Raw genomic sequence first — 25,321 nt, forward strand, 5'->3', positions numbered from 1 at the left:
CCGCCGTCATTGATTTAAATCACCGGCGCGTTGGTTAACCCTTCCTAATCTAGTCTGCCCGTCTGGACCGGCCTGATGCCCGATCGGATTGCCGGAACGAGATAACGTGTACTTGCGTATACACAGAAGTGGAAGCAACGTGTTCCGCGTTCCGAGCGGCCTCGGAAAGGAAATGGAAAAGAAAATCCGAGTCTCGTTCAGATCGACGCCATCAATTTCCTTTTTTGCGCGAAGAAACTTGACTCTGAATCGCCGACGTGGGTCCCGAACGAACAAATCCGCGTAGAATACGCACGTGGAGATACGCATAACAATGATTTAAAAAATGTATATGTATATGTCGCGTTTATGCAATAAGAAATAATAAATTTTTCTAAAATTATTCTCCTTCCATTCTGTGTATACGTATTCTTTTTCTTATAGCACCTTTATTGCCTCAATTCTTTATTACATCTCCGCGTGGTCGCGTAAAAAACATTAACGGTCAAGTAACATTCAAAGTAAAATGGAGAAGCGACCTATGAAAAAAAAAAAAAAAGTTTACGTTTTCTCCCTCTCTTTTAAGTTCGTATCTTTCGCTCCGCGGGATCGCGCCGCGGTGACAGCGGAAAGAGAAGCCGGGATGTCTCCCGGCGAAAATTTCGGTACACGCTCTTTGCGGGGCCGTCCGCGACTCGTGAGCGCAGCCGGAGACGGTAAATCAAGCCGCGAGAGAGTGAACTCTCGGCGGTGGCAAACAATGCGCGGCGTGACGAAGGCATTGTCGAGTTTACGCCCCGCGGGGTGCACTCTCCGGCTAACATCCCGCGCCCGGTTCACTCACCATTATGGAACCGGGAACGGGAGCGGGCGGCGGGGATCGGGGAGCCCCATCAATTACATGGGAAATTGCGCTCGCATTATTTATGTGCGTATACACCGACACGAGCCGCGCACTAGGCCACGCCGAGTCGCGCCGCGTTGCGCCACGCCGCACGTTATACTACGCTACTCCACGCCACGCCGCATCGTGCCGTGCCGCAGTTCTCCGCAGCGGTTATCGATAGCCCGACAAAGAGGACATAAATAACGCGCTTTTGCGCCGGTACACGTTCCGTATGCTCATATCGGTACGGACGTGTATGCGCCTCCCCCCCCCCCCTTCCCCCTTCTCCGTTATTCGCACATCGGACGGATGATTCTTAGTAAAGCGGCTATCCATTATCGGCGCTGGCGAGCACCCGCCCTCTTAGCGTTAGGTCTCCTCGCCATTAAACCGAGAAAGCGGAGGGACCCCGACGTTATTGGCTCGCGACGCAAATTATCGCGATAATTATCGCCGCGTGTAACTTCATTTTAGATAAGGCCGGGGAACGAAGTGCTCGCGATTGCGTCAGAAATATTTCGCGCCGTCGCGGTATCTCATTTATCTCGCGGCACACCTCGCGGAAGTTTGCGCGACGAGTTATCGCCGAAACCGAAAGGTACGCACGAGGGAGACGGTTTTTATCGTTACGCCAAGAATTTTTTTTTTTTTTCTTTCTTTTTTTCTTTTTCAAGTTTTATCGTATTTATGTGTTGCCGAATTTTCTTTCCCTGTCAACCGATACCCGGCGACAACGACGGCACTTAAGCGCTTTTACCAGAAATCATGTCGCGCAGAAATATCGCGCGACTAACACGACGCTTTATACGTCCGCCGGTACATAATGCATGGATACGTACGTACGTGAATAGGATGACAAACTTAACCTCCGGGCAAAGGAGTAGGATATACGGCAGAAGCTGCCACATCGGTGGAAAGTCCGAGAGGGTGGCGGGGCACCGGGGTAAGGGGGAGATGGATATACGGAGCTGCCGAACGAGGCGACAGCTGTCGATTTCGTGCAGCCCTTGTGCAGAATGCGCCAGTGGAGTTGCAACCGACTACCCATAAATAACGCGCTCGTTTCTGGAGCGCACGCGAGGAGGAAGGAGACGAAGTAGGGAAATAAAAAAAAAAAAAAAAAAAAAAAGTGGAAGAAGAAGATCCGAAGCGAGAAGTGGAGGAACGGCGGGCGACGGAAGGGGAAAGGGAGAAACGTCAACGACGTTGCGCGAGCATCGTCGATCGGGCGTTGCGCGTTCGTGCTCGTCGACGACGTGGCGGGATTAGTTCATTACCCGTGCGTTATACTAATCGTGTTTACGCTTCGCCTGATCGATGCGCGGTGAACGGAGGGTGATTATCCGTCCCCGAGTAGCTTGCCACGGTGAGACACGATGACGCGTGAGGAATCACGGGCCGACAAAGTCACAGCGCCTCGAGAGCGCGGACGAGATACTATTTTAGCGCGTCGGATTGATTAAGAGATCGCTCCGGGAGAGAAAGAGAGAGACGGCAAAAGTATTATTATTCAACGAAATAAAAAAAAATCGGCCGGCGCGGGGACGGCAGTTTGACGCAATTATCCGCAATTTTCAAGCGACGCGATAAATATTGCTCCTAGGCGTAATTAGTATGATTCATTGCGAGATGATGGAAAATAATGGAAACTTCCCGACGGAATAACTTCAGAAGCCTGGCACACTCATTAAGAAGTCAAAGGAAGTAGGACTGCGTGACGAAAACCTATAAATCGTTCACGTAATTGCGCGCAACGCGCTGCACAGTCTGTTATTACCGGAGACCGATAACGATAATGTTCGCACAAACCATGCGCCGTGCGCCTTAACTATAGCTTTTGAATACAAAGTCATGCAAATTTTGTTTTTGCGTCACTTCGCGTACGGAAAACGCGTGACATAATGCTCGAGTATCATGCTGAATCGAGCGTAAAATATTTTCTGCTCCGAAGTTATATTTATAATCGCGAGCGGATCAGCGGTCGGGCACATGCGACGTTTAAATATGTCCCACATAGTTGATATGTATGTATATGTATATATAACTAATCGATTTGAATGAACAAATTTTTACATCGAGAGCAAATAAAAAGTTTCCCTCAAAATCAGTCCATAAATACTTGCTATTTTTCCAACCTACATTTGCAATAAAATAAATGTCAAAATGTATTACGCGATATATGTAGAAATATTTTTTAATTTCACGAAAAAGTTATTGAACATTTTATAAATATCGCTAAAAGTGCTTTAACGAAAAAAAAATAATAAAAATAATAATAATAATAATAATACATTTGTCAGAGTTTTAGAGAAAATATTGAGAGCTGCCAATATTGATACAAAAGAGGAAAAAAAAAAAAAAAATGCGTGTGTACCGCGATCAAATATATATTTTGTGCAAAGCAGTTTCATTGCGTGTGCTGTTTAATTCAGAATAACGTCGTAAAAAGTTAATGGGTTAATAGTTCTAATAGAACCCGTATTGCACAATCTCCAGCCGATGTTTTCCCATCCGAAAGAAGCCCGGACAATATCCCGACGCTATTTCTATCTTATCTTCCTGCCGGGCGACGTTCCGGGCGGTTGTTAGATACGAACAGTTTCCACGGAAGAGCATTAGCGGCGTTATTAGCGCTAGTTAGAGGATACGCTTTGGTGAGAGATGAGAGCGGTGTATAATTATCCGAGCCTCTACTCCCCCTCGTCTGAACAGACGAGGACGACGTGTTTATGTGGCGCCGACTGAAGGAGCCTGGCAGAGTGTCTTGTATTATCTGCGACATCAGACCAGCCGACGACGACGACGACGACGACGAACGAGTCGAGGGAGGGTAGCGAGTCGAAATGAGTAACAAGTAATCTAGCATTTCTTGCGCGTAGCAGCTGCACCGAAGAAATTACGAACTTGGCGATATCTTACGCGCTGCAGTCTGAATTTATTATGACTTAACGACGTCACGTGATTGCGTGCACAGACGTACGGCCGCGCTATCGAAAAACGCACGTAAATTGCGTTGAAAAGAGAAACAACCGCGGTTTACGTTCCCTCGCTGAATTGCTACAAACAAGATGCAGATGTATCTTCATAAAAAAAAAAAAAATAATATTCTGTACCGCGAAATTGTTGCTTGTTACTCGCCTAATTCGCATGCACGATATTCCGGCGTGCATCAGATTCAATTAGAGGTTTCAATTAATATCAAATCATCGTTATCAATTCTCGGGTGGGCGATTAATTTCGGAAATTCGCGATTCTCAATCAAAACTTTTCAATCTGTTTTATATATGTGTATATATATATATATTTTTTTTTTTTTTAATTTGCGACGGAAATTGGCGCGGTCATCGTTACTGCGTCATGTTTTGTATTCGGTAAATACAGCCCGCCCAAACTCCGTGTTGACATTACGAGCAGTCTTCTCTTAGAGTATTTAATTAAAGTGCCGAATTAAATCAGGTTACATACAGATAATGCACGATTCAATAATCAATACGAATTACGTAAATCACCATTCCTACATGGCACGCGCAACACAATCGCCGATGCGAGCTACACAATCCTATAATTTTGCGTATAGTAATGAGAGGAATTGACACTCGAATTTCCATGAAACAATTGATATGCGTTTCGATGCATCGCCGGCGCATCCGTATCCGCTGACATATACCAGCGCCATTACCACTTCAATCCATTTTAGTCGAATTCATTAATTGCTACAATATGCATTAGACCTCGCGCGCAACGTGCAGGCGTTTTAAACGTTTTCGCATTAAATTTATTTCCGTATTAAATTTCAACCCACGCGCCGTGAATGCAAAAAAGCTGTTTCAATACGCTTGCCAAAAATGGAACGTTTGTAAAAGATTTAATGTGTGATAAGTTTACGAGCGTTTTTTTTTTTTTATTATTATACATATTATTTATTATACGTATTACACGTATATACATATTATTTTTTATTTTATTTTTTCTTTTTTTACGACAACTAGAATAAACCATTCGCACGCTTCGCGTGCGCTATTTTTTAAAAGGTCCCGATTCATGCGAGTCATTATTTGGGGATATCAATTAATTATGATAATTTTTTGCCGATTCAAAATACCCAAATACAAACTGCGAAAAAAAATTTTGTGACTTACCCTGCTTAAATCTGCTTGAGCTTCAGCGGAGTTATAAGGTTCTGCCGGTGACTGTAACAAAAAAGAAAATATTATTGTAGACATGTCAGTATGTAAATTAAATCTAATATAAATAAAATCTAATATAAATTAATTTGTGTTTGATTTTTAACGCGCAATGGACACTCGCGGGATAGTCTACGACACTCTAATTCGTTAAATTCGCGATTTCGACGCAAGAAACTGTGCCACGACGTAAAGCCAAGTCCAAGAGTCACAAAAGAACTAATTTTCTCTTGCCTATCTTTTATCTTTCGTTTCTCCGGTAATTACGCAAATAATACGGCCACGGTAAGATATTACCGCATGTGTTAAACGGCAGGATTGGAGAACGGTTTGGTGCAGGTGCTGTCCGGAGTCTTTCTTTTTCAAATAGCAGTTTAAAGTCGGCACTTGTAATGAATTTTCATAGCTACCGTAGGGTTGTAAATACCGAGCTTTAGGGAGAAAAAAAAAAAGAAGAAAAACTTATTAATCTACACTATCCCGCATCATGGTAGAAGATTTTCTCTTAGCTCTAACTATTCTCATCGTTTAATACCCGGTGCGTGTTTACAGGCGCGCTTAGGAAATGATAGGGAGGCCTTTTACAATCTATACCCGTTCGGGCGTCTTTTTATTGCGGATCGAGCTTTATAACGCGCCTCGATGACGTTAGTGTACACTGGATCTCGAGCGTGAGTGCGTCGTCGTAAACGCACGAACAAAGGCTGCGTTAAGTGCATAAGGCGACGGTTATACTGCTTCACGCTCTACTTGCTCATATATTATATTGTTCGATACTTTATTGCCTCTACGCACTGAGATGCGACGATGAAATAAAACCTCCTCGGCACGCGTGAAGCGGCCTCCGCTTTTTTTCTCCTCCCGTCGGAATTAACTCTCCTAAATAAATAAAGGACTAAAAGGCTAAACGCGTATCTCTCGATTCCTCGCTAAAAAGAAACTGTCTTTATAAAAGGAATTCTTGCCGGAATCACAGTCTTTTTACGCGAATACTTCCAATTCAAGAGCAGGCAATGAGATCGTACGGAATAGTCGTTCGATGTGGGCGAATCGAGAATCTAATTCGAACGCTTAGGAAACGACCGTGCTTCCCTCGCGTGCCGGCACCTTATTTCCCGTCGGCAAAAATAAAAGTGGCGGGCGCGCAATTTTCCGGCGAACGATCGGGTTCGGCGATTCTCTCGCGAGCGTGCCTCTATCAATTCGCGCGCATCGTGAGACCGTCCAGGTGCCGGGCGGCGCGCGGCGGCGTTCGTACGCCTCTTTAATGTCACGATGTCAGCGAGACGTCGAAGGTGTAACAGTATCGGAGCTGGTGCCGGTGGTACATACACGAGAGGAACTCCCGGAGCGACCGCGGTTCGTGGTGGGAGCTGCGAAAGGGTACCTCGCGCCAGTTGACACGTCGTTGGCCGGGTCGCTCGCACCCGGCAAAAGTGTCGGCGTAGCGCGAACCGACAACGACCACCGTGTCGCTACGGCCGCCACCGCCACCGTCGCCGTCACCTTTTGCGTTCGCCTCTTTCGCCCGCATTGGTTAGTCGTCGACGCTCGTGGTATTCCGTGCCGCTCCGCGGCGTCGTGGCCCGTAGCCGCGATACACACCGTCCGCTTCGCCCGAGGACGGGGTGGAGGGAAAGGGGCCCACCCTACGATGTTGTCGCGGACTCGCGAAGAAGGGGAGACGCTTCCCGGGGGAGCACGAATCTGCGGTGCACGAGTAGGGGAAGTCAGCTGAACGCTGGTGGAGTGGTGAGGGTCGGGCGACGAGAAGGGCAACCGCTGCCTCCACGTCGGCCGCTCTGACGGCTCTGAGCGGTTTAGTCGCGAGTCGAGTCTCACCGCGTCAACGTGCTGGGATTGGCATCGCGGAGGGAGAGGAAAAAAAAAAAAAAAAACAGAAAAAACGTCCTCACTGTGAACGCGACCAGTTTTCTTTCATTTTTTATTTTCGCGCGTCGCCGCGAACGCCCGTCGGCCGCGAGGTGTCCACGATCCACTTTTCCGTTCCCCGTATGGGCTTGGTGCTTGTGAAAAAGGGCGCGTACGTCGCGCGCGCGAGTAAGTGCCGTTCGTCACCGCCGTACGGCCAGGCTGGTGTATGGCCTCGCGTCCAAGAGTGATACCATTGTTCCATTCCCGCGACGGATGTAAGGGGGAAAAAGTGCGGCGAGTCACGCTATTGCCGATGAGCCGTCAAGTGTGATAGAAAAGTGGTGCTTTCGTCGACGTAACACGACCGACGGCGCGAGCGAAGATCGACCGCGAAAGATGCTGACGTCCAGCGCGAATCAGTATCTCCGTCCTGATCATTACCTCACGCCGCTACCTACTACGGTTAGTCTCTCTTTCTGTCTCTCGCTTTCTCTCTGCGCTACGCGTTATTCGCCTTTTCTCTTCGCTTCTCTTCTCTCCTTCTCTCCCTCTCTTTCTACGCCGCTATTTACGGAGTCCATTATTCATACTCACCGTTCCTGTTTGTACGTCGCGAGTTAACGATTTGTCGAGATACGCATCTCTCAACGTTTAAAGTCTTCGTATTTAACGAGCGATATTTCCCGCATGTCGTTTGCATTCCAAACGCGCAGCGAAATAACGTACGCGCGTGACGAAACGTTGTTTTTCAATATCCGCTTAGTCGCGTCTTGAGAAATAAAGTACGTGAAAATAAAGAAATAAAAAAAAAAAAAAGAAAGAACAAAATTACCTCGAATATATCTTAAATAAATCGGGGATAAGTTAATGTTCGTACTAAACAGACGGCGTGAGAAGTAATTCGCTACGAGCGTTTCGTATGAGATACCACAAGTATCGACAATTCTAAAATCGAAGGACTGATCGAGCACGCCGCCAGAATAATTTTTATTCCGACACGCAATTATCTACCTCATAAATCCGCGGGTCGTTTTATTTATATATATTAACGCGGTGCACGAACAACGCCGAATGCTCGAAATAATGCGTGTGTGCACGAGTGAAAATATCTTTCCCGGCGGCTCATTAACGTCGCCTGTCGTCGTTTCGTTAATCCCGACGGAAACACGCACGCCACGTTTTACGCTAGGAACTTCTATAAACTATTTCGGGGATGGCGAGTGTGTGCGTTGGCAAAGTCACCGCGTGCGTCGCGCTGATTTACGCGCGTCATAAATCACAACGCGATTCGGTAATACAATGCTGATTGTTACGCGGGGAAGACGATGGAAGGGACGGGAAAACCGAACGAAATGGAGCGCTCGATTGGGTTTTCGAGAAGACCGCCGTCGATGCGGCATTTACATTCAAAGATTTAAATTGTCTCCCTAATGTAAAACTCAAGAAAAAAATAAAAATATCTTTTGCGTGCAAAGTAAATTTGTAATTTAACGTACAAATAATTGAACGCGTAATGCGTTCGCCAAAGAATAAACGAATCGTTTGACACGGAACATCCCGCAGCAGCTGGACCATTAGTCAAACGCAGCTAAAGCATTATTTATTTATTTTCTTTTTTTTTTTTACGTTTAACTCTTACAAGAACATGTATCCCATTTACCTCTGACTCCCCTGATCTCCCTAGCGATTTCTTCGTAATTTTGTTTTTCTTTCTTTTTTTTATTCTTCGAAAGCTTACACCTACAAAGAAGTCGGCACGATCTTTGTGGATGAAAAAGAAATTTTCGGAGTGTTCGACAGTAATCGCGTGAGATGCGGGCAGATGGGGAGGGTTTCTCGTCTCGTAAGGACATAAATTAGCCCGGACAATCAAAAGCCGGCGGGCGGCATTAGCGGATTAAAATATTACGTTCGAACGTTCCCGTTAACTTTCACGAGCGCAATTAATATATAGCCTCGCGTTGCCGTAATGGCCTGTTGCAATTCACGGCATTAATATCTGTCGGCGTCGCGCCATTAGTACCGACCGACCGTGAGCGCGGCGAGTTAGTGTTGCATGATCGTTGCATTTTAATTACGGCGGAACATCTGTTCGGTGGACGTATCAGTCGGCGAGAAATATTGCCTCTCTATGCGTTAATTATACCGAGTGCGCCGTCGCGGCCGTCCGAGCCGAGAGATACGTGAAGGCGCCGATATTTAATTCCCGCACTTACACGCTAATGACGTCTGTATCGAGCAATAGCGTATTGATTATATCTCCCCGTGCGCGTCTCGTTCTTGGGGCAAAAGAAAGACTCCGCGCGGACGATCCATCCGGTGCTTCAGCTCGCCGAGTCGTATTCCAGATTTGCAAGAAATTATATATGTACATTTTACCCGCGCGAAAAACGGTCTCCTCTTATACGGTCGGCTTGCACGTAAATAAAGACCATTAGTCGTGATTTCATTTAGGCGCGCAAGTTCCGAATTACTACCGGCAGATTTATCATTGTTAGTAGAAGTAATTCAATTTCAACGTTGACAGGTCGTTAGGAAAAAATCTGGGGACACGTCGCGCGCGCGCGCAAAAAAAAAAAAAAATTTTCCTCGATAAATCAAAAGACCGGGCCGTTCCGTGGGATAAGTTAGTTTGTCCGACGCACCCTTTATCCACGTCACTTCTCGCTCGGCGAAAGAGTGACGTGGCGCTACAGATTGCGGTTTGCGCGTCATTAATTGGACTAGCCTCCACGTCCAGACGCGTCACGCGCCAAGTTTCGAGAGTTGTCAGTTCGCATATTGCAGCGTGGCGGTTGATCGAAAATCACGGGTGCTGTGTGTTTGAAAAGAGGCCGAACTTGACAGACTTGCGATTGACAAATATTAATTATTACTGATGCGAATCAATTAATGCTAACGACTGCATCCCCGTGTTTATAAATATAACAAAGTTTTACACATCAATCAACGTTAACGCTAATGATTCATTGATTTTTAAAGTGATAAAATGTACCATAGAAATTTGTGACTTTGGTTTATTAAGAAAAAAAAGAAAAAAAAATTAATAATCTAATTTTATAAGGGCGGTAGAAATGATGTGGCTTACATGTGATAAGCTTGTAATATGCAAAATATTGTTTTCGAATAAAAATAGCGAGTTACATTACAAGCGCGACTGCACGTGAAAAGAAATCTCAGCGTGAACTTTCCACTAAATATTGCACGCAATATAAATATTATACGCAACCTTTACGTTTTATAGATAATAAAAATATCGTTCGTATTTCTATTTTCAGCTGGATGCGAAAAAGAGTCCACTCGCGCTGCTCGCACAGACCTGCAGTCAGATAGGAGCGGATCCACCGTCCAACAAATCGTTACTAAGTTCCTTGGACAAGACATCGAGCAACAGATCATCGAAAACAGAGTCTCGCGACAAGTCGTCGCCGACGGTGACGGTATCGGCGACGGTGCCGACGTCGGTGAGTGAGTCCGCGAAGACTAGTTTCAAACCGTACGAGTCCTGCCTGGGACGCGAGAAAGCGTGCACGCCGGACGAGTCGCGATCGACATCGAGCCACTCGACGTCCGGCCGATCGAGGACGCCCGGTAACAGCGGCAAGCGATGCCCGAGCAATCAAAGTGCGTCGTCGACGCGTGCGGTTACGCCGCAAGGTAGAAAGACGGCAACGCCAAACGGCGAGATCGCGCGCGACTCGCCAGCGTCGAGGAGTTCGGGACCGTCGGTGCCGTCGAGTACGGCGGACGTCCAGACGAGTCAACCAGTCGTGAGTAGTCCCTCGTTACAAGTGAAACCCGCCTACAGTCCTGTCAGCGTGCTAGCGATGGCCGATCCATCTATCAAAGATCTCCCGCTGGGTACGTTCAAGCCCGGCGTCAGTCTACCAGCCTCTACCGCCGCCTACCTCGGCTACAGCCCCGGTCAGCTACCCATCGACGTGATGGCCAACTCGCTCATGTCCCATCACGCTGCCCTGAAGAACGGTATCAACCCCTATCTTTACGCCCGGCTCAAGACCACCGGCGGACCCGCGGACAACCTGATGCCGATATGCCGCGATCCCTTCTGCACCGGCTGTCAACTGAATTCCCATCTACTATCGAGCCCTGCGACGGCCGCGGCGGCGGTGGCGAATATGACCAACGGGAAATTACAGTCGAGTGCGAGCGCGACGCCGGGCTCTTGTCCAGCCGGGTGCGCTCAGTGTGATCACAAACCCGGCAGCGTTTCGCCCTACGGATCGCTCGGCGCCGTTTACGCGCACGCGCAGCTCGCCGCGTTGGCCGCGGGCACCCAGTTGCCCTACGTGTGCAACTGGATCGCGGCCGACACCGCGTACTGCGGCAAGAGATTCACCACGTCCGAGGAGCTCCTGCAGCATCTCAGAAGTCACACGAACGTGTCGGCAAGCGGCGCGAACGATCCCGCGAGCGCGGCCGCCGCGCTGTCCCTGTTGCCGGGCCCACCCCCGGCGCTCCACCCGACTCATCCTCTCTTCGCGAGGTCTTACCCTACGCCGCCCTTAAGTCCGCTCGCCACCGCGCGTTACCATCCCTACGGAAAGCCCTCGCCGCTTCTGACACCCTCTTTGTCGACGCTCGGTCTTCCGCTTCCGCCACCGCCGCCGCCGCCGCATCCGCACGCGACCGCCGGACTGGCGTACTTCTCGCCGTACTCTATCTACGGATCCCGCCTAGGTGCCACTTCCGGGATGCACCAATGAGTTCCCGGCAACGGGAGTTCTCGCGAAACGAGTCGACCGGCGAACTGTGATTACCCTACGGATCCGAGCACGTGAACGAGGAGCGTCAGTTCTCTGCTACACGCGACGTTTTTGTCGGGAATATCTGGAACAGGGGACCCCGGGAAGTCGTAGAACGGATGCCGAAACGGTAGGAAACGTTGCTCTCGATTATACTGCGCGATGGTATACTCGGTGCGTCTTCCGTAAGCTACAACGCTAAGCTTTCTTTTTTTTTTTTTTTTTTACCTTACAGTTGAAAAGTCTAATATAGAACTCGAAAGTAATGCGCACGTGAAACATCCTCTGGTTATCTTTAGGTGCGAACCATTTTTCGTTGCCGCAGACAGATTTGGTATATTTTACAAATACTTGACATATTTCAGTAATAACGTTTCTTTTCTTAAAAGCAGGTCGTCTCGGCGATATCAAAGCGTTTCACTCTGCGAGCGCTATTTTCGATAAAAAAAAAAAAAAATAATAGTAATAATACTGCTGTGTGTTGTTTGGTCCTTCACTCTCAAGAAGATAAAATACCGCCGTTATCGCGTATGCCTACCTCAGCTTTGCAAGAGAATGATTCAATCTTGTCGCATTTTAAGTACTTTTCAAACGATTAACCCTCGTACGGCAGTATTGAGTAACGATGTACGAGGATCAACGAGAAGTCACGCAAAATTATTAAATTTGAAATAAATTATTAAAAAAAAAAAAACTTAATATTATTTATTAATTTTTCCCAAATTAATTTCAAAGAATTTGTTTCTTCTCTTCTTCGTATTTCGACAATCACGTGTCGGCATCTATTCTCGTTATTTTACTTGCGAAAAATTATTAAATTTGAAATAAATTATTTAAAAAAAAAAAAAACCTTAATATTATCTATTAATTTTTCTCAAATTAATTTCAAAGAATTTGCTTCTTCGCTTCTTTGTATTTCGACAATCACGTGTCGGCATCTGCTCTCACTATTTTACTTGCGCAAAAAAGTCAACGTTGAAATACAGTAATCTTGAAGTAACATAAAAATAAAAGAAGTATACGAATGGACGAACTTGCGCTCTTACGAGGCAAAACGGACGAACTCAGGTACTGCATTCCGTGCGACCAAACATTCCGCTATCCGAGGGTTAAACGTCTAACGCAAAAACGTAGAAGAGTCAACTACTTTCGTCTATTATTCGGCACCGTCTCTCGAACTCGTGAATATTCTTTTAACTAAAAGCATGGGAAAACAAATCGTCACGTACCGGACCTCACGACAGACGAGAAACGACGAATTTGTGACGAAAGCTCGCATCGAACGGCAGCGGCGCGCCCGAGAGACGCGGCGCACTTTTGGATGTGTGCAATTAAACAGCGCCTGTTAGGTTGATAAGCTCTTTCGAAGAACCGACAAGATATTAATTTACAATTAAAAAAAAAATTGCGTAACGCGCGAGAGTAAACTTTTCGATATTCCATTCGTTCTCTGTCCATCTGCTCTGTCGGACGTACCTATCAGTATCGGATGACGAGTGCCACACCAAACGTCGAAAAACCAATGTTTAACTGTGATTTCTGCGAGTGAGAAAGTTCAGAGAGAAAGAGAGGGAGAGAATGCGACGAGCTTCCGCGAAAGAGATTATTACGCGTGCGAATATGTGTGTAACTTGAATTTGTTAATGAACGCGCAATTACGGGGATGTTATTTCGAATGAAAGTAATCGTCGTAATCGGATTGATAAACGTTCTGTCACGTATATACTTCGTTCGATTATTTGGCAGAAATATATTTTAAAAATTGGCTATTTGCACTATGATAAATTTAGTACAAAATTGTAATATTTTACGTTTGACATAAATAAAAAAAATTAAAAAAAAAAAATATATATATAGAGTTGTTTGTTTTTACGTTTTACGTTTACGTAAAAAAAAAAGAATGTATTAAAAATAAATTCGATGTTTCGACGCTGAATTAATATGTTATTTATTACTTGATCTTGATTGATATTGTTATTTATCATTACAAATAGTCAATTTTCCTAATGAGATTTGAATTGATAAATTTTCAACACTATCTCTTATTTAAATATGTTTTAGCACGTAGACAGGGAATATAAAATATTATATGAATTAAATTAATATTTTATCATCTGCTTTTTACTAGGTGTAGAAATATTGTATGATTAATTACTTCGGACAAATTGCATATATTCCTTGTTTGAAATAGCTATGTACCTTCGCTTGGCATTTTACACGCACAAATATTTCAATGCCAAATAAATAGGAAAATAACAAATGTATTCAATATTTTTTTAACATTTTACTCATTCGAAATTGATTGGAACTGCAACGTAACTAATTTAGTATTCATCACTTTCGACTGAAATATTCTCCGTTTTTGCGATTGTGGGAAATAAAATGATTGATATAATGTAATCACCGTATATGTACTATTTATAAATTATATCAATGTCCTACTTCCCCTGTAATTATTGTACATTTGTTTATAGATAAGTGAACTTTAACAAATCCCTAACGAGAAAAGGCGTATAGTTCGGATATATACATACGTACATAAAAAAAAAAAAAAATACATATATCTACGTCTATTTTTGCGTAACCAAAGTTTTAGTAACTATCGATATTGTCGATATTACGTAGCGCATCGAACCTTACGTATGTACATGACATTATATTGAAGAGCGACGCGAATGACGATTATTACGAGGTATTGTAATTTGTAAATAGCTTTATTATAACGCAACGTTCGTAGTTATGACCGGAAGACATTGCGAATGTCGAGGAATTTGCTCACTGTTTCTAATTCTTTACGTTGACCCTGCGTATCTCTGATTTTTATATGTAGTTACAAAGCTTTGTATTTACTTGGCACGCGTCAGTGTCGTTATCATAACTCGTCGTTATTCTATCATTGTTTTATTCTATGTTACTCGAGAGTTTGATTTTCCTTTTTTTTTTCTTTTCTCAAAAACTGAAATACAGCAAATCGTTTCTTACAAAAAAAAAAAAGAAAAAAGAAAATTGAGTTATTAATACCGTCACCGTCCCAGATCAGCTTAAAATCTTTTTACGTGAAATATAAAAAAAAAAAAAAACCTCCACTTTCCCCGTTCATAGTTTTCCTTTGACGTTACATCTTGTAATCTATTCGGCACACGTGCAATATGTATGCAGAATAACTTTGACTACATAAAAATATTTTATGCGAGATATATTTATGATGTTTACTGCATTGATTATAGATGCATGTGAGTAATGCCATTTATAAGCTTAAATTGAATAATTAAATGGGAGATATAAAATCGTTAATTTATTAATTCATAAAATGATAATTAAGTATAATATGCAATTACGATCGATAATGGAAAAAAAAAAAAATGTGGTTTATTATACTACACAATTAATATCTCCATTTATCGTTATTGTCATTAACATTTAAACCTTGATATCTTGTAATTAATGCAAAATAAAATCATTTTTCATAAATTTTTTTTTTATAAATCTGACACTCAAGCCTCATTTATAAAAAAGTGTTTCGCGCAAAATGTATATTGTAAAACTGTCTTGTGACAGTGCTTTATTGTATGTAAAATGATTATATGCAGATACGTAACGACCGATACTGTATGCAAATTCGCCTAACGTTCAACCGACTGCACAAATTAATAATGTTCAGTCAAATGCTCCGGTGAGAATTATAAATTATGGTCGTCATCACTTCTGTCGTGTTACGGCGAATCAATATTAGCGCACTCGCGTTTCCAGTGTAAGCACAGCCTTAATCACCGCCGCTACATCGAAATAAATCATTTGCAATATAACAAACGATTGCGTGATAAAAGCATCGATTTCCCGATGACGGCCGATGACAATTTACCGTCCTTCGGGAACTTAAATTATTTAAATAACATCGTAAAATTGATTTCTGGTCGGATAATATTTATATGCCAACTTTACGGACGGCGAAGCACGTAACTGTTATTATATCAGACGTATCTGAATTTCCACCCTCTGTGGAAACACCGCGAAAGCTGCAAAATACATAAACGGTATCTCCGATTCGCGTGTCGCGGGTTATTATCGTGTTTTCATCGCGCAAACAGGCATCGATAACGCGCGACATCACGAGGGATCCTGTGCGAATGCGAGGACAATAAAAATAAAAAAAAAATAAAATAAAAATAAAAAAAAAAGAACGTGGTAACGATAATTTCACGATAGCGGTAATTTCACGATAAGTTGAATAAAGGAACGTGGGGCGTGCTCCGTTCGCGAGAAAGGGGGGGCCCCCGATACCGCGGCACGAAACAAAAAGCGGAAGCAGATGCACGAGAAGTCGGGCTGGCTTGCACGTGGGGTGATTTCGCTTGCCCTTTAAGTGATTTATGGACAGACGCTGCGACTCCATCTACTTGACCTATTCACCTCGTTACAAAGGATAATGTATTCATGAGTAGCCAACCTTAGCCGCGTTAGCTTCTATCGAACCGCATACCGCGAAAGCGAACGTAGAAAAATAGCCCAGCCAAGATCCCAGCTTGAAATCGCGATTGTGTCGAAACGCATGGAAGCTTATACTTCTTTTTGGAGAGGCTACCCTTTCGAAAGGGTTTTTTTCTTTCTTTTTTTTTTTTTTTTTTTTTCTTCGGCGCGATGGGAAAGCGGAACGTTTACAGAGAAAGAAAAATCTTTCCGCCGCACGTCGGAATTAATTTCACAATCACCGAGTGTCCGTTTCCACGTATTAGCTTTTTATCATTCGGTCATAGTGTTTATCATTTTCCGTCGAACGCTACTCGCGGGCTACTATGGCATATAACGTCTGTTCTTGACCGTGACAAGAAAGTTACGCATCAAGTGCCTAGTCGAGAGTGCTCTTCCGGCAATGTTTTGCATCAAGAAAGGCATCGACGGCGGTAAAAGAAAGCAGCGGCACTTGCTGAAGAGTACTTCAAACGGATTAGTTGGCGCCAGTGAATTCAATGCTTTTCATTCGTCGGTCGGCTAACCGGTTTTATCGTGCCTCTAAACTATCTCCTCTATGTACTCCACTTTTTGTTTACGCGTAAACAAAAAATGTGTCTCTTTATTATTATTAAAAATTTCTTTTTTTAATATCAACTTAATTTTCTGCACGGCGTGAATATCAAGTATACACAAAATATAAAAATGATAAGTTCGTAAAATTAATTTGTATTCACTTTCGGAAATTCCTTGAAATTTTTTTTATTTTTTTTTTTTCCTTTTTATTTCGAAGTTAAGATTCAGAATCGCGACGGTCAATCTGAAGAGGATAATCAACGAGAAAGAAATAAAAGCCGATTAACTGACCACAAGCACACACAGACGCATCAATGCTAGGGCGATTACTATTCTATAGATCGACAGCTTTCGCAATTGGAATTAGGGCGAATCGTAGAAAGGGATTTACGCGGAAAAGGACTCGAGTAATCCAGTGCTTCGATAAGGACCGAGAGGGGTTAGACCGATACAACATTGCCGCATAAACGAATTAGACAGCCTAACGCAGTTAGGCTGATTGGTCGCGCGCGATTAGGAAGCAATTACCTTCGCTAAACGAGATTATGTGGCCGCAGGCTTCGTCATTTCACGTCACTCTCTCTCATTTCGGACTCCTTCGAAAACTACCCCGTAGATTGAGGCGGTTTTACGAGCGAGATTATTTATTGATCGACGTTTTCGATACAATTATTTGGAAAATACGTTGCGACAGGAAAGCATCGAAAACGCGGCGCGTATCGCTACGGAATTCACGGGTCAATTATACTTTCAAGCTAATCAGTTAACGTTTTAAAAGACATATATTTTACGTCACGTTGGACAAAAGTAATAATAAATAAGATTGTAAATTTGTATTGTTCCTACGGGCAAAGAACGCCGAAAGATGGATGACGGATGTGTCCACGTTACACATGGGGACATGAATTTCGTGCCCGAAAAAGTTAAGACCACTCGCAGTTGGATGATTCGATACGGGGCCGAACCTCCGACCCGACCGGGGCCATAAGACTGCCTATTCTACGTTAAGGATAAGACAAACGATGCGTCAGCGCAACCCAAGTAGAAGAGATTAGTCTTGGAATGATGAACGGCCGGCGAAAAAATACGGCGTGTGCTCCAACTGTATATTACAAGGCCATAAAAGGCGGAGACGGCCGCGCGAAGAGGAGATCTTGACGAGAAGAAACGAGCTACGACGTCAGCGCGGTTACTCGCAATTAGTCATGACACGCGTAAAACGATCTGATTCTGTTGAAAGCTTTATATTTTTCATTCTAGTTTACAGATGTCGCGATACTGTATTTCTACGTATTTAAGTAAGCTCAATGAACGTGTAAAAAAAAGCCAGAACTTTATATTCTTTTTTATAAAACGGACGGTTTATAATTTAGATACATATACGTATAATAATAACGTGTAGTAAAATAAAGAAACTACGTGGATTATAGATACTCTAATATCCCAAGTAAAAATGTTTGGGTAAATAACACGTACCTCGCGTGATGCGACGTCGCTGCGACCTCAGCTGAAGGTTGGTTGGGCTGTGCGAGCCACGCGGTGCGCAGCGAACGAATATCTTGCCGTGCGTAGCCGAAAAGGTGTTAAATGCGACGATTAAAGCTATCGGTTCGTATGAGTTAGTCACTCCGATCGTTAATCTTTGAGCATAGAACACGTGAGAGGCAAACGTTTCGCGAGGACTAAGTATAACTACCTGTAACGTTGGAGGTTTAATTCGTCGCGTATCCGAGTTATATATTCTAGCACGTTCACCGTTTTCTTTTACATTATTAAGTGTTTCTCCGTTCAATCCCGTACGAGAGTCTAACCAATAATTGCTACGTCTAGATCGAAATCTGGAAAAGTCAACGCACGCACACTGTAAGGTTGTCAGATATGGCATTCGCTGCGACGAGCGGCGACGGCGGCTGGCGTACGTGACTTCCCCCTCTCTCGGCCGCCGAGTGGGGGGAGGTGTGGTAGGCCGCGTTCTCCCTCATTTCTCTGTGACCGGCGCGCCGCGACGTACGTACGCACGTGCTTTGTGTGAGACTCGACTCACACCGCGCCAAGGTCACGTACGCTAGCCGCCGTCGCAGCACCACGAAAGCCATTCCTGACTGCGAGTGTGCGTACGTACCTTCGTCGCCGATATTCGAGACCATACGAACCGTACCCGGTTCGTCGGGTTTGCTTCGGGTGTTCCGCTTGAGTAATTGGGCAACCTAGTTCATTACGTGAATTTGGTAAACGAGAGCGACGCGCAGCGCCGTGCGAAAGAGTTTTAATAAGTCATTAGCCCACGCGCGATTGTAGTAATTATCCGCGATTTCCGCGAGTGTCCCGTGCGCGAGGATCCGATCATCCTGGACGTCGCAGGATTCTGAGAGGAGGAGGAGTGCCTCGGAAAAGGCATCATGCGCCGGCGGAGCAACCCTTGGGTAAGGATTATTATCTTTCTTTCTTTTTTTTTTTTAATTTCTATTAAATCAACATTTTCTGTTGCTCGCGAGAAAATTACTTTTTAAGTTTCTCAACGTTGAATATTATTCGAACGCTCATCACGTAATTTTCTTATTTTTATTTTACAGATTCTAGAAGCTGCAGAACTCCGCTGCTGCGCATCAACCGGTGAGTCTCTCTGCATGTATTTTGGCAACGGGTATTGATAATAAAATATGCGAATAAAAATTAGCTAGGAATATAATTTTTTCGGATTACTTTAGGTCTAACAATTCTATCGCGTTAACAACAAATATATTATATATTTTTTTTTCCTTTTATGATTAGTCTGGCTTTCAGATAAATTTAATTTTCGCATACATCGTGATTTATCGTCGAGAAATAACCGAGGTAAAAAAAAAAAATCGAAAAATTTACGTGTCATCCTTGCTTTTACGATTTCCGATAAGTACGACGGCTGTTAGATAGACCAATCATTCAGTATTAATTGTGTCAGAAAAAGATTAATGAGAAAGCATACGTAGAAAGGGTCGGACGGGTCAAAATGCTGAGTCAGGGAAAGATGATAATGCAGCGCTATTTTGTATTAATATCATGTATACGTGTATACAGACACTTTGCGTCTTTCCCGAAGATTATTACACGTATACTTAGTACATGCGTCGAGTTTCATGAATTTACGCACACTGTACAAATATTTACGACAGTTTCTGCGATCATAATGAAGTAGAAGCGGAAATTAAACGATCACAAATTAACGAAATATCATTAAGATAGCTGCGTACGAATGTGCATATCAGCACACTTCTTACATATTAAAGTCCGTTTAATAAATAACCGTGAGTGAAGTTTACGTCGATAAAAATTTTATAACACGCGGGGAATAAGAATGTATAAAATTCGATATCACGTTAAATGACGTTTCATTACATTTGCGTTAATATTTTAATCGATAAAAGATTGCGTTCGAATAAATCAAAGGTAGTTGTTATATCAACCGTTTACGTTAAAAAAAAAAAACTAGAAAGAAAAAAAAAAAAAGAAAAATAGCGGAGTATCGCGGTGACGATCGGGAATTGAATAGAAATAGCGACGAACAAAGAAATCAAAGGACAGTTAGCTTCCCGGAGCGATTCTGTATGCTATCGGTTTTACTCTTCGCTGCTCGCCGTTGCAACGGGCCAATTCTCACCCTAGTCGAGATCTGAAGCTTTTCGCGGTCGTTACGGGGTATTTGTACAACACAATTTATCTCGCCCCGGGGCCACAAATCACAATGGCGATTACGCGACGGTCCCGTCAACTCGGCTCGAAGGAAATATCCGGCGTATAATAATCGATTACCGTCGGGCGAAAGGAGAAGAAACCATCGAGAGATTCGGAACGGCGTGTGCGTACATACAAATACGCGCCGACAGAGAAACCGAAAACTTAGCTGCGTCATCGGGATTAGGTAGACAATTACTCGGCAATATTCAGGAAATCCAATACACGAGTTCGGAATTGCACCGGCGACGCTACGGCCGCGAGGCATCGACGCGTTAATTAGCGTAGCGTGCCATGATGCTCGCACGGACGAAACTGAATTATAAAAATAACGTTTAAAAGTGCCTTTCACGTGGATTTTTTAATTTAGATAACAACTCGTGTTTCGCGTCTTATACGCGGATACATTGAGAGAAAAAAAATGTTAAAGAACAACGTAAGAAATATTTGCCTATAGAAACTAAAATTGAAGAAAACAGAAGTCTAAAATTTAATTAAAACTATATAAATTTTATAATAATATCTTTCGTGCGTTTCTTTCTTTTTTTTTTTTTCTTGTAGATTTCCGGGTCGCGTACGGTTAATTTCAAAGAGGTAAAAATATCACGCGATTTTTCGTGACAAATAGTACGCGATTGATCGTAGTTAACTACGTAGGACGTGTTGTGCATGAGCAACAACGAATATTGAGAAGAGAAAACGGTCTGGGAGGCATCGGGCGACGGGCGGAATAACCCAACGATAGGTTTAATAATTACATAAAATTACCTTTCAAAAAAAAAAAAAATAATAATAATAAAAATAAAAATTAGTAAAAAAAAGAAAAACGTCAAATACACATTTTTACCTTTTCCGCAAAGGTCCAAGTATATGAGAATCGATAACAATAAACGACTAAAAATTAGGGAAAAACGGCAAATAATTTCTGGAGATAATGGATGCTCGGGTGCAGCGAAACGAGAATATTTTTCAGTTGAATAGATTTAGTGAATCATTTCTGTCAGGCTATTGTACCGACTGCGCCTCTCGAAACAAAGCATGAAACCAACACGGATTAAGCCTATTATTTCGCTGTTCATTATAACAATTACCTGTTGATGGTCGGAGCAACGGGGTGGAACGCGCGGGGAAACCGGCGAAAGAGTAATGATTGAAAATAACAGGAATCATATAAACGTGCAATCACGCAGCGCCAGGGCACTCCGGCCGGGTTGTCGGAAATGATCACAGATTTCAGGGCAGGGTGATCAGATCGGCTCGAAGACAAGCATTATGATAATGATGCTCATTACGCGATCAGATTATAGATTATAGAATTATAAGCCTGTTACGATAAATCATTCGCCTTGCCATTTTTCGTTACGCGATTCAACGACCACGGCTGATTCGCTCGACCGGCTTCGGCATAAAAGAATCTCGTAAACGCTTTCGCAATATCAATAGATAAACGGCAAAATAATAAACTTGGCGTTTCCTACAATATTTTATAATATTTCGAAATATAATAACGAACGAGCGCAGCCAGATTTCAGATAATTTTCACGTTGAATTTGCTCGTTTCAAACGCGGCTGCAGAGAACGCTTAGGTAAGAAGCAATTAGCCTCGTGGAGCCGTAATTAGCCGCGGATCTTTTTTCATTTTTTTTCTTTTTTTTTAAACTCGTGGCTGTACGTGCGCGCGATTGTCCGAAGCGTGAAACAACGAAGCGAAAGCCGCGTCGCGCGTTTCGTTTTTCGTACGGGAAAACGATCAGCGAGAATCGTTGTCGGAAACGAAGAGGTTGTAGAAAACGCGGTCGGGATTGCCGTGAAAGTCGACGAGTGTCGAAAAAATTACGCCAGCCGCGGGGTCGCAATCAGCTGTTTCCAGCGTTCGTCGAGGAGCGACGAGCAATCGGCGGTGCTCAGCGGGTTTGTTTATCAGGGTGCAACGCGATGAATCGCAATGAGAGCAGTGAATCATAGCGAGGGCAACGTGCATGACGGGTGCCGAAATGACGGATGATTGTAATGTTTATCCGACTTCTGGGCCGGTTCGAATAATGGAGGGGCAAGGTGGGAGAAACGGCAGCCACGGCGGCTCTTCGACCGATGAGTAACTAATTGCTTTATTCATTTAATAATCCACAACGTTTGCCGAATTAAATACGACGTGTCGGCCACGTAATCGCGTAAATCGACATCTCCCTGTAAGCGACTCGACGCCTGTAAAAACAAAAGCGAAAACTCTCGCTCGGCGATATGTTGCAACGATTGTCGTTTTAATCGATATTCCAATTTTTGACGATGCGCCCAGCCGGTGTTAATAAGCGACCCTGTACACCGCTTAATTTGTATTTTGCATAAATACGGACGACGTTATACGCGCGGCGAACCCGGGCGTAAAATTAAACAGTTCAATTGCTTTTAAAAGACCAGTCGATCGCTCGATTAATACGTAGATTAAATATTTTTTTTTCGTTAAAAAAAAAATTTTGTTATCGCGCTGGTGAATTTAATCGCACGTTCGTGTTAATCGGCTAACCGTCGGGTAAATGTGACAAGGTATAATAAATATTACGTTACCGTTCAATCGCAATTCCGACGCGCTAACCCGTCGCCTTGTCGTCCTCTCCAAAACTGTTCACCTCCAGGCCATTGCGTCGTCACCGTCGAGGTAGTCCTGTGCACCGATGGCTAGTTTGGTTCCAGATAGTTAGATCAGGTTGGAAAAATGATCGATGCGTCTCGTTCAGAAGTAATATTCTCGATCCGCCACTCGAACGACACTTCCAGATATTCTTCGCGCACTTCCGTCGTCCTTAAGTTGCACAAAATCCCACAGTCTGTTTGTTCCGGTTGGAAAAGTGACCGATGCGTCTCGTTCGAGTCCGATTTTCGCGATCCCCCACTCAGCTGACATTCCCGATTACTCCCCGCGCACTCACGATGTCCCCAAGAAACATAAAATCGCACTAACTGTTCGCTCGGGTTAGAAAAGCGACCGATGCGTCTTCCCCGAGAACGATTTTCGCGATCCGCTACTCGAGTGGGGCTCTCGAACATTCCTTGCGTATTCCTGGTCCTCCTGGCATTCTCAAGACAAAGAAAGTCTCATCAGCTGTTCGCGGAAGTTAGACAAGCGAACGATGCGTCTCGTCCGAGCCCGATTTTCGCGAACCCCCACTCGACCGACACTTCCGATTACTCCCCGCGCACTTCCTATGTCCCCAAGAGTCATAAAATCGCACTGACTGTTCGCTCGGGTTAGAAAAGCGACCGATGCGTCTTCCCCGAGGACGATTTTCGCGATCCGCTACTCGGGTGGGTGCTCTCGAACGTTCCTTGACTATTCCTGGTCCTCCTGGCGTTCTCAAGACGAAGAAAGTCTCATCAGCTGCTCGCGGAAGTTAGACAAGCGAACGATGCGTCTCGCCCGAGCTCGATTTTCGCGATCCTCCACTCGACCGACACTCCCGATTACTTCTCGCGCACTCCCGATGTCCCCAGGACACGCTAAATCGCGACGATCGTCGCGAGGACCGTCGCGAAACGCGGAAGTACCTGCCCAACATTCGTCGCGCTCGCTGGACAAAGTACGTTTGACTAAAAATTTCAAAAAGTTAACTGACGCAAAGTGACAACCACACGGTAATGAATCACAGGGGCAAGTGGACCGCGAGGTTGGTAATCTTTCATCACGCCACCGCGGGCCCAATCAGGCGTCGCCACTCGCGAGCAGTCGCGCGTCGGTGTGAACTTAGTTGCGCGCCGGTATGAAATTAGTTGTAGAACCGCTCGAATTACATCGGAAGCGTCTCATCGTGTCGCTTATGCAAGTATCGCGGTCTTGTGTCTCGAGTTGCCAGCATCGGTCGACAATCACCACGGCGATCATTTATATTCATTCGGACCTCGATGCGCAGACGAAGCGAGTGGACGACGAGTGAAGGAGGCGAGAGCGGACAACCATAAACAGGTGGAAGAGATGGAACGATACGTACAGTTGACGTCGAGACATTCGCCCCCGCATTAGTAAGTCTGTTATTATTTGCTGAATTTACGATCGGAAATCGTGCGAACGAAAGTAAGTCGGCCGCTAGAATCGCGTCGTTTCGCCGTTCTCGTCAGATACACTCGCCGTAACGTGTGTGCGAAGGGAACGAAATAGCTCGCGAGAAATCGGGCGCTGGAGAAACCGAAGAGGGGGGAGGGGGAGAGAGGACAAAAGAGCGTAGGAGAAACGCGGAGTATTTGGGACGCGGGTTAACTTCGTACGCGCGATAAAAGCCGCCCTAAATAAAGCGGCGTATGTACGGTGATCGCATGTATACGAGCGACACGTAGAAATCGAGAAGGTGGGAAGGGAGAAGACGTAACGAGGGACGCGGGCGGAGAGGGGAGGGGTACGATGTCGTCGCGACGATACAACGCCGACGACGCCGAACATATTCTATCAGTCTGATAGCTCTCGGCGGGATACTCGAAGGCGGAAGGCTAGGACGGGAGGTTTGATATCTAATATCGGCCGCGCGCCTTTATGCCCCGGTATCGTTTTATGCTGCCCGGGTAATCTTCATCCTTCCTCGCCCCTCGGCGTCGCGGCGAAACTTTCCGCGCGTAAGTGCCGCGCGTCGCGCGATAAATAAAGGCGAGAGAGGAGGCGGAGGGCAAAGTCGCGAGCGCCGTCTCTCTCCGATTATCTAGAAGAATTCATTACGGCGCGAGCGAGCCCGAGCGTCTGCGAAAGGGCATCCCGGGCGCCTTAAATCGGGGCACGACGGAATCCTGAGAGATCGCGCGCGAGGCGGAACGTCCCGAGTCGCGGCGAGTGATTCCCGCGCGCAGTTTTAGGGCTACCTGAAAGAGACGACGGGCTATTTAACATTCCGCCTCATTTCCCGTCGTTCCTTCCC

At 44.7% G+C, this 25,321-nt stretch overlaps 1 protein-coding gene and 1 long non-coding RNA gene across 3 annotated transcripts in view; one reads left to right on the plus strand and one right to left on the minus strand.

Annotated features, from left to right (window-relative positions):
* Window positions 1-23,950, minus strand: part of LOC139108285 (uncharacterized) — a 152,310-nt gene extending 128,360 nt beyond the window's left edge. Inside the window, exons 1-2 of one of the 2 annotated variants that reach the window (XR_011546636.1) lie at window positions 22,992-23,947; window positions 5,005-5,055 (exon numbers count right to left, since the gene is read on the minus strand). This is a non-coding gene — a long non-coding RNA (uncharacterized lncRNA). Of the gene's footprint in view, window positions 1-5,004; window positions 5,056-22,991 lie in introns of both variants that reach the window. The other variant, XR_011546635.1, reaches the window with a different exon arrangement.
* Window positions 6,606-12,150, plus strand: LOC139107865 (zinc finger protein Elbow). The gene is made up of 2 exons (XM_070665730.1): window positions 6,606-7,386; window positions 10,203-12,150. Exons 1-2 carry the CDS (start codon window positions 7,321-7,323, stop codon window positions 11,649-11,651), a joined length of 1,515 nt encoding a protein of 504 aa, XP_070521831.1. The 5' UTR covers window positions 6,606-7,320; the 3' UTR covers window positions 11,652-12,150.
* Window positions 23,951-25,321: the final 1,371 nt, after the last annotated feature.

Source organism: Cardiocondyla obscurior, linkage group LG14 (assembly GCF_019399895.1).
Source record: "Cardiocondyla obscurior isolate alpha-2009 linkage group LG14, Cobs3.1, whole genome shotgun sequence".
In the NCBI taxonomy this organism is placed as follows: domain Eukaryota; kingdom Metazoa; phylum Arthropoda; class Insecta; order Hymenoptera; family Formicidae; genus Cardiocondyla; species Cardiocondyla obscurior.

Coding starts and splice junctions, on each gene's coding strand:
- LOC139107865 (XM_070665730.1), top strand. CDS start 7,321: ATGCTGACGTCCAGCGCGAATCAGTATCTCCGTCCTGATCATTACCTC. Junction 7,387..10,202: donor TCACGCCGCTACCTACTACG/GTTAGTCTCTCT, acceptor TTCTATTTTCAG/CTGGATGCGAAAAAGAGTCC.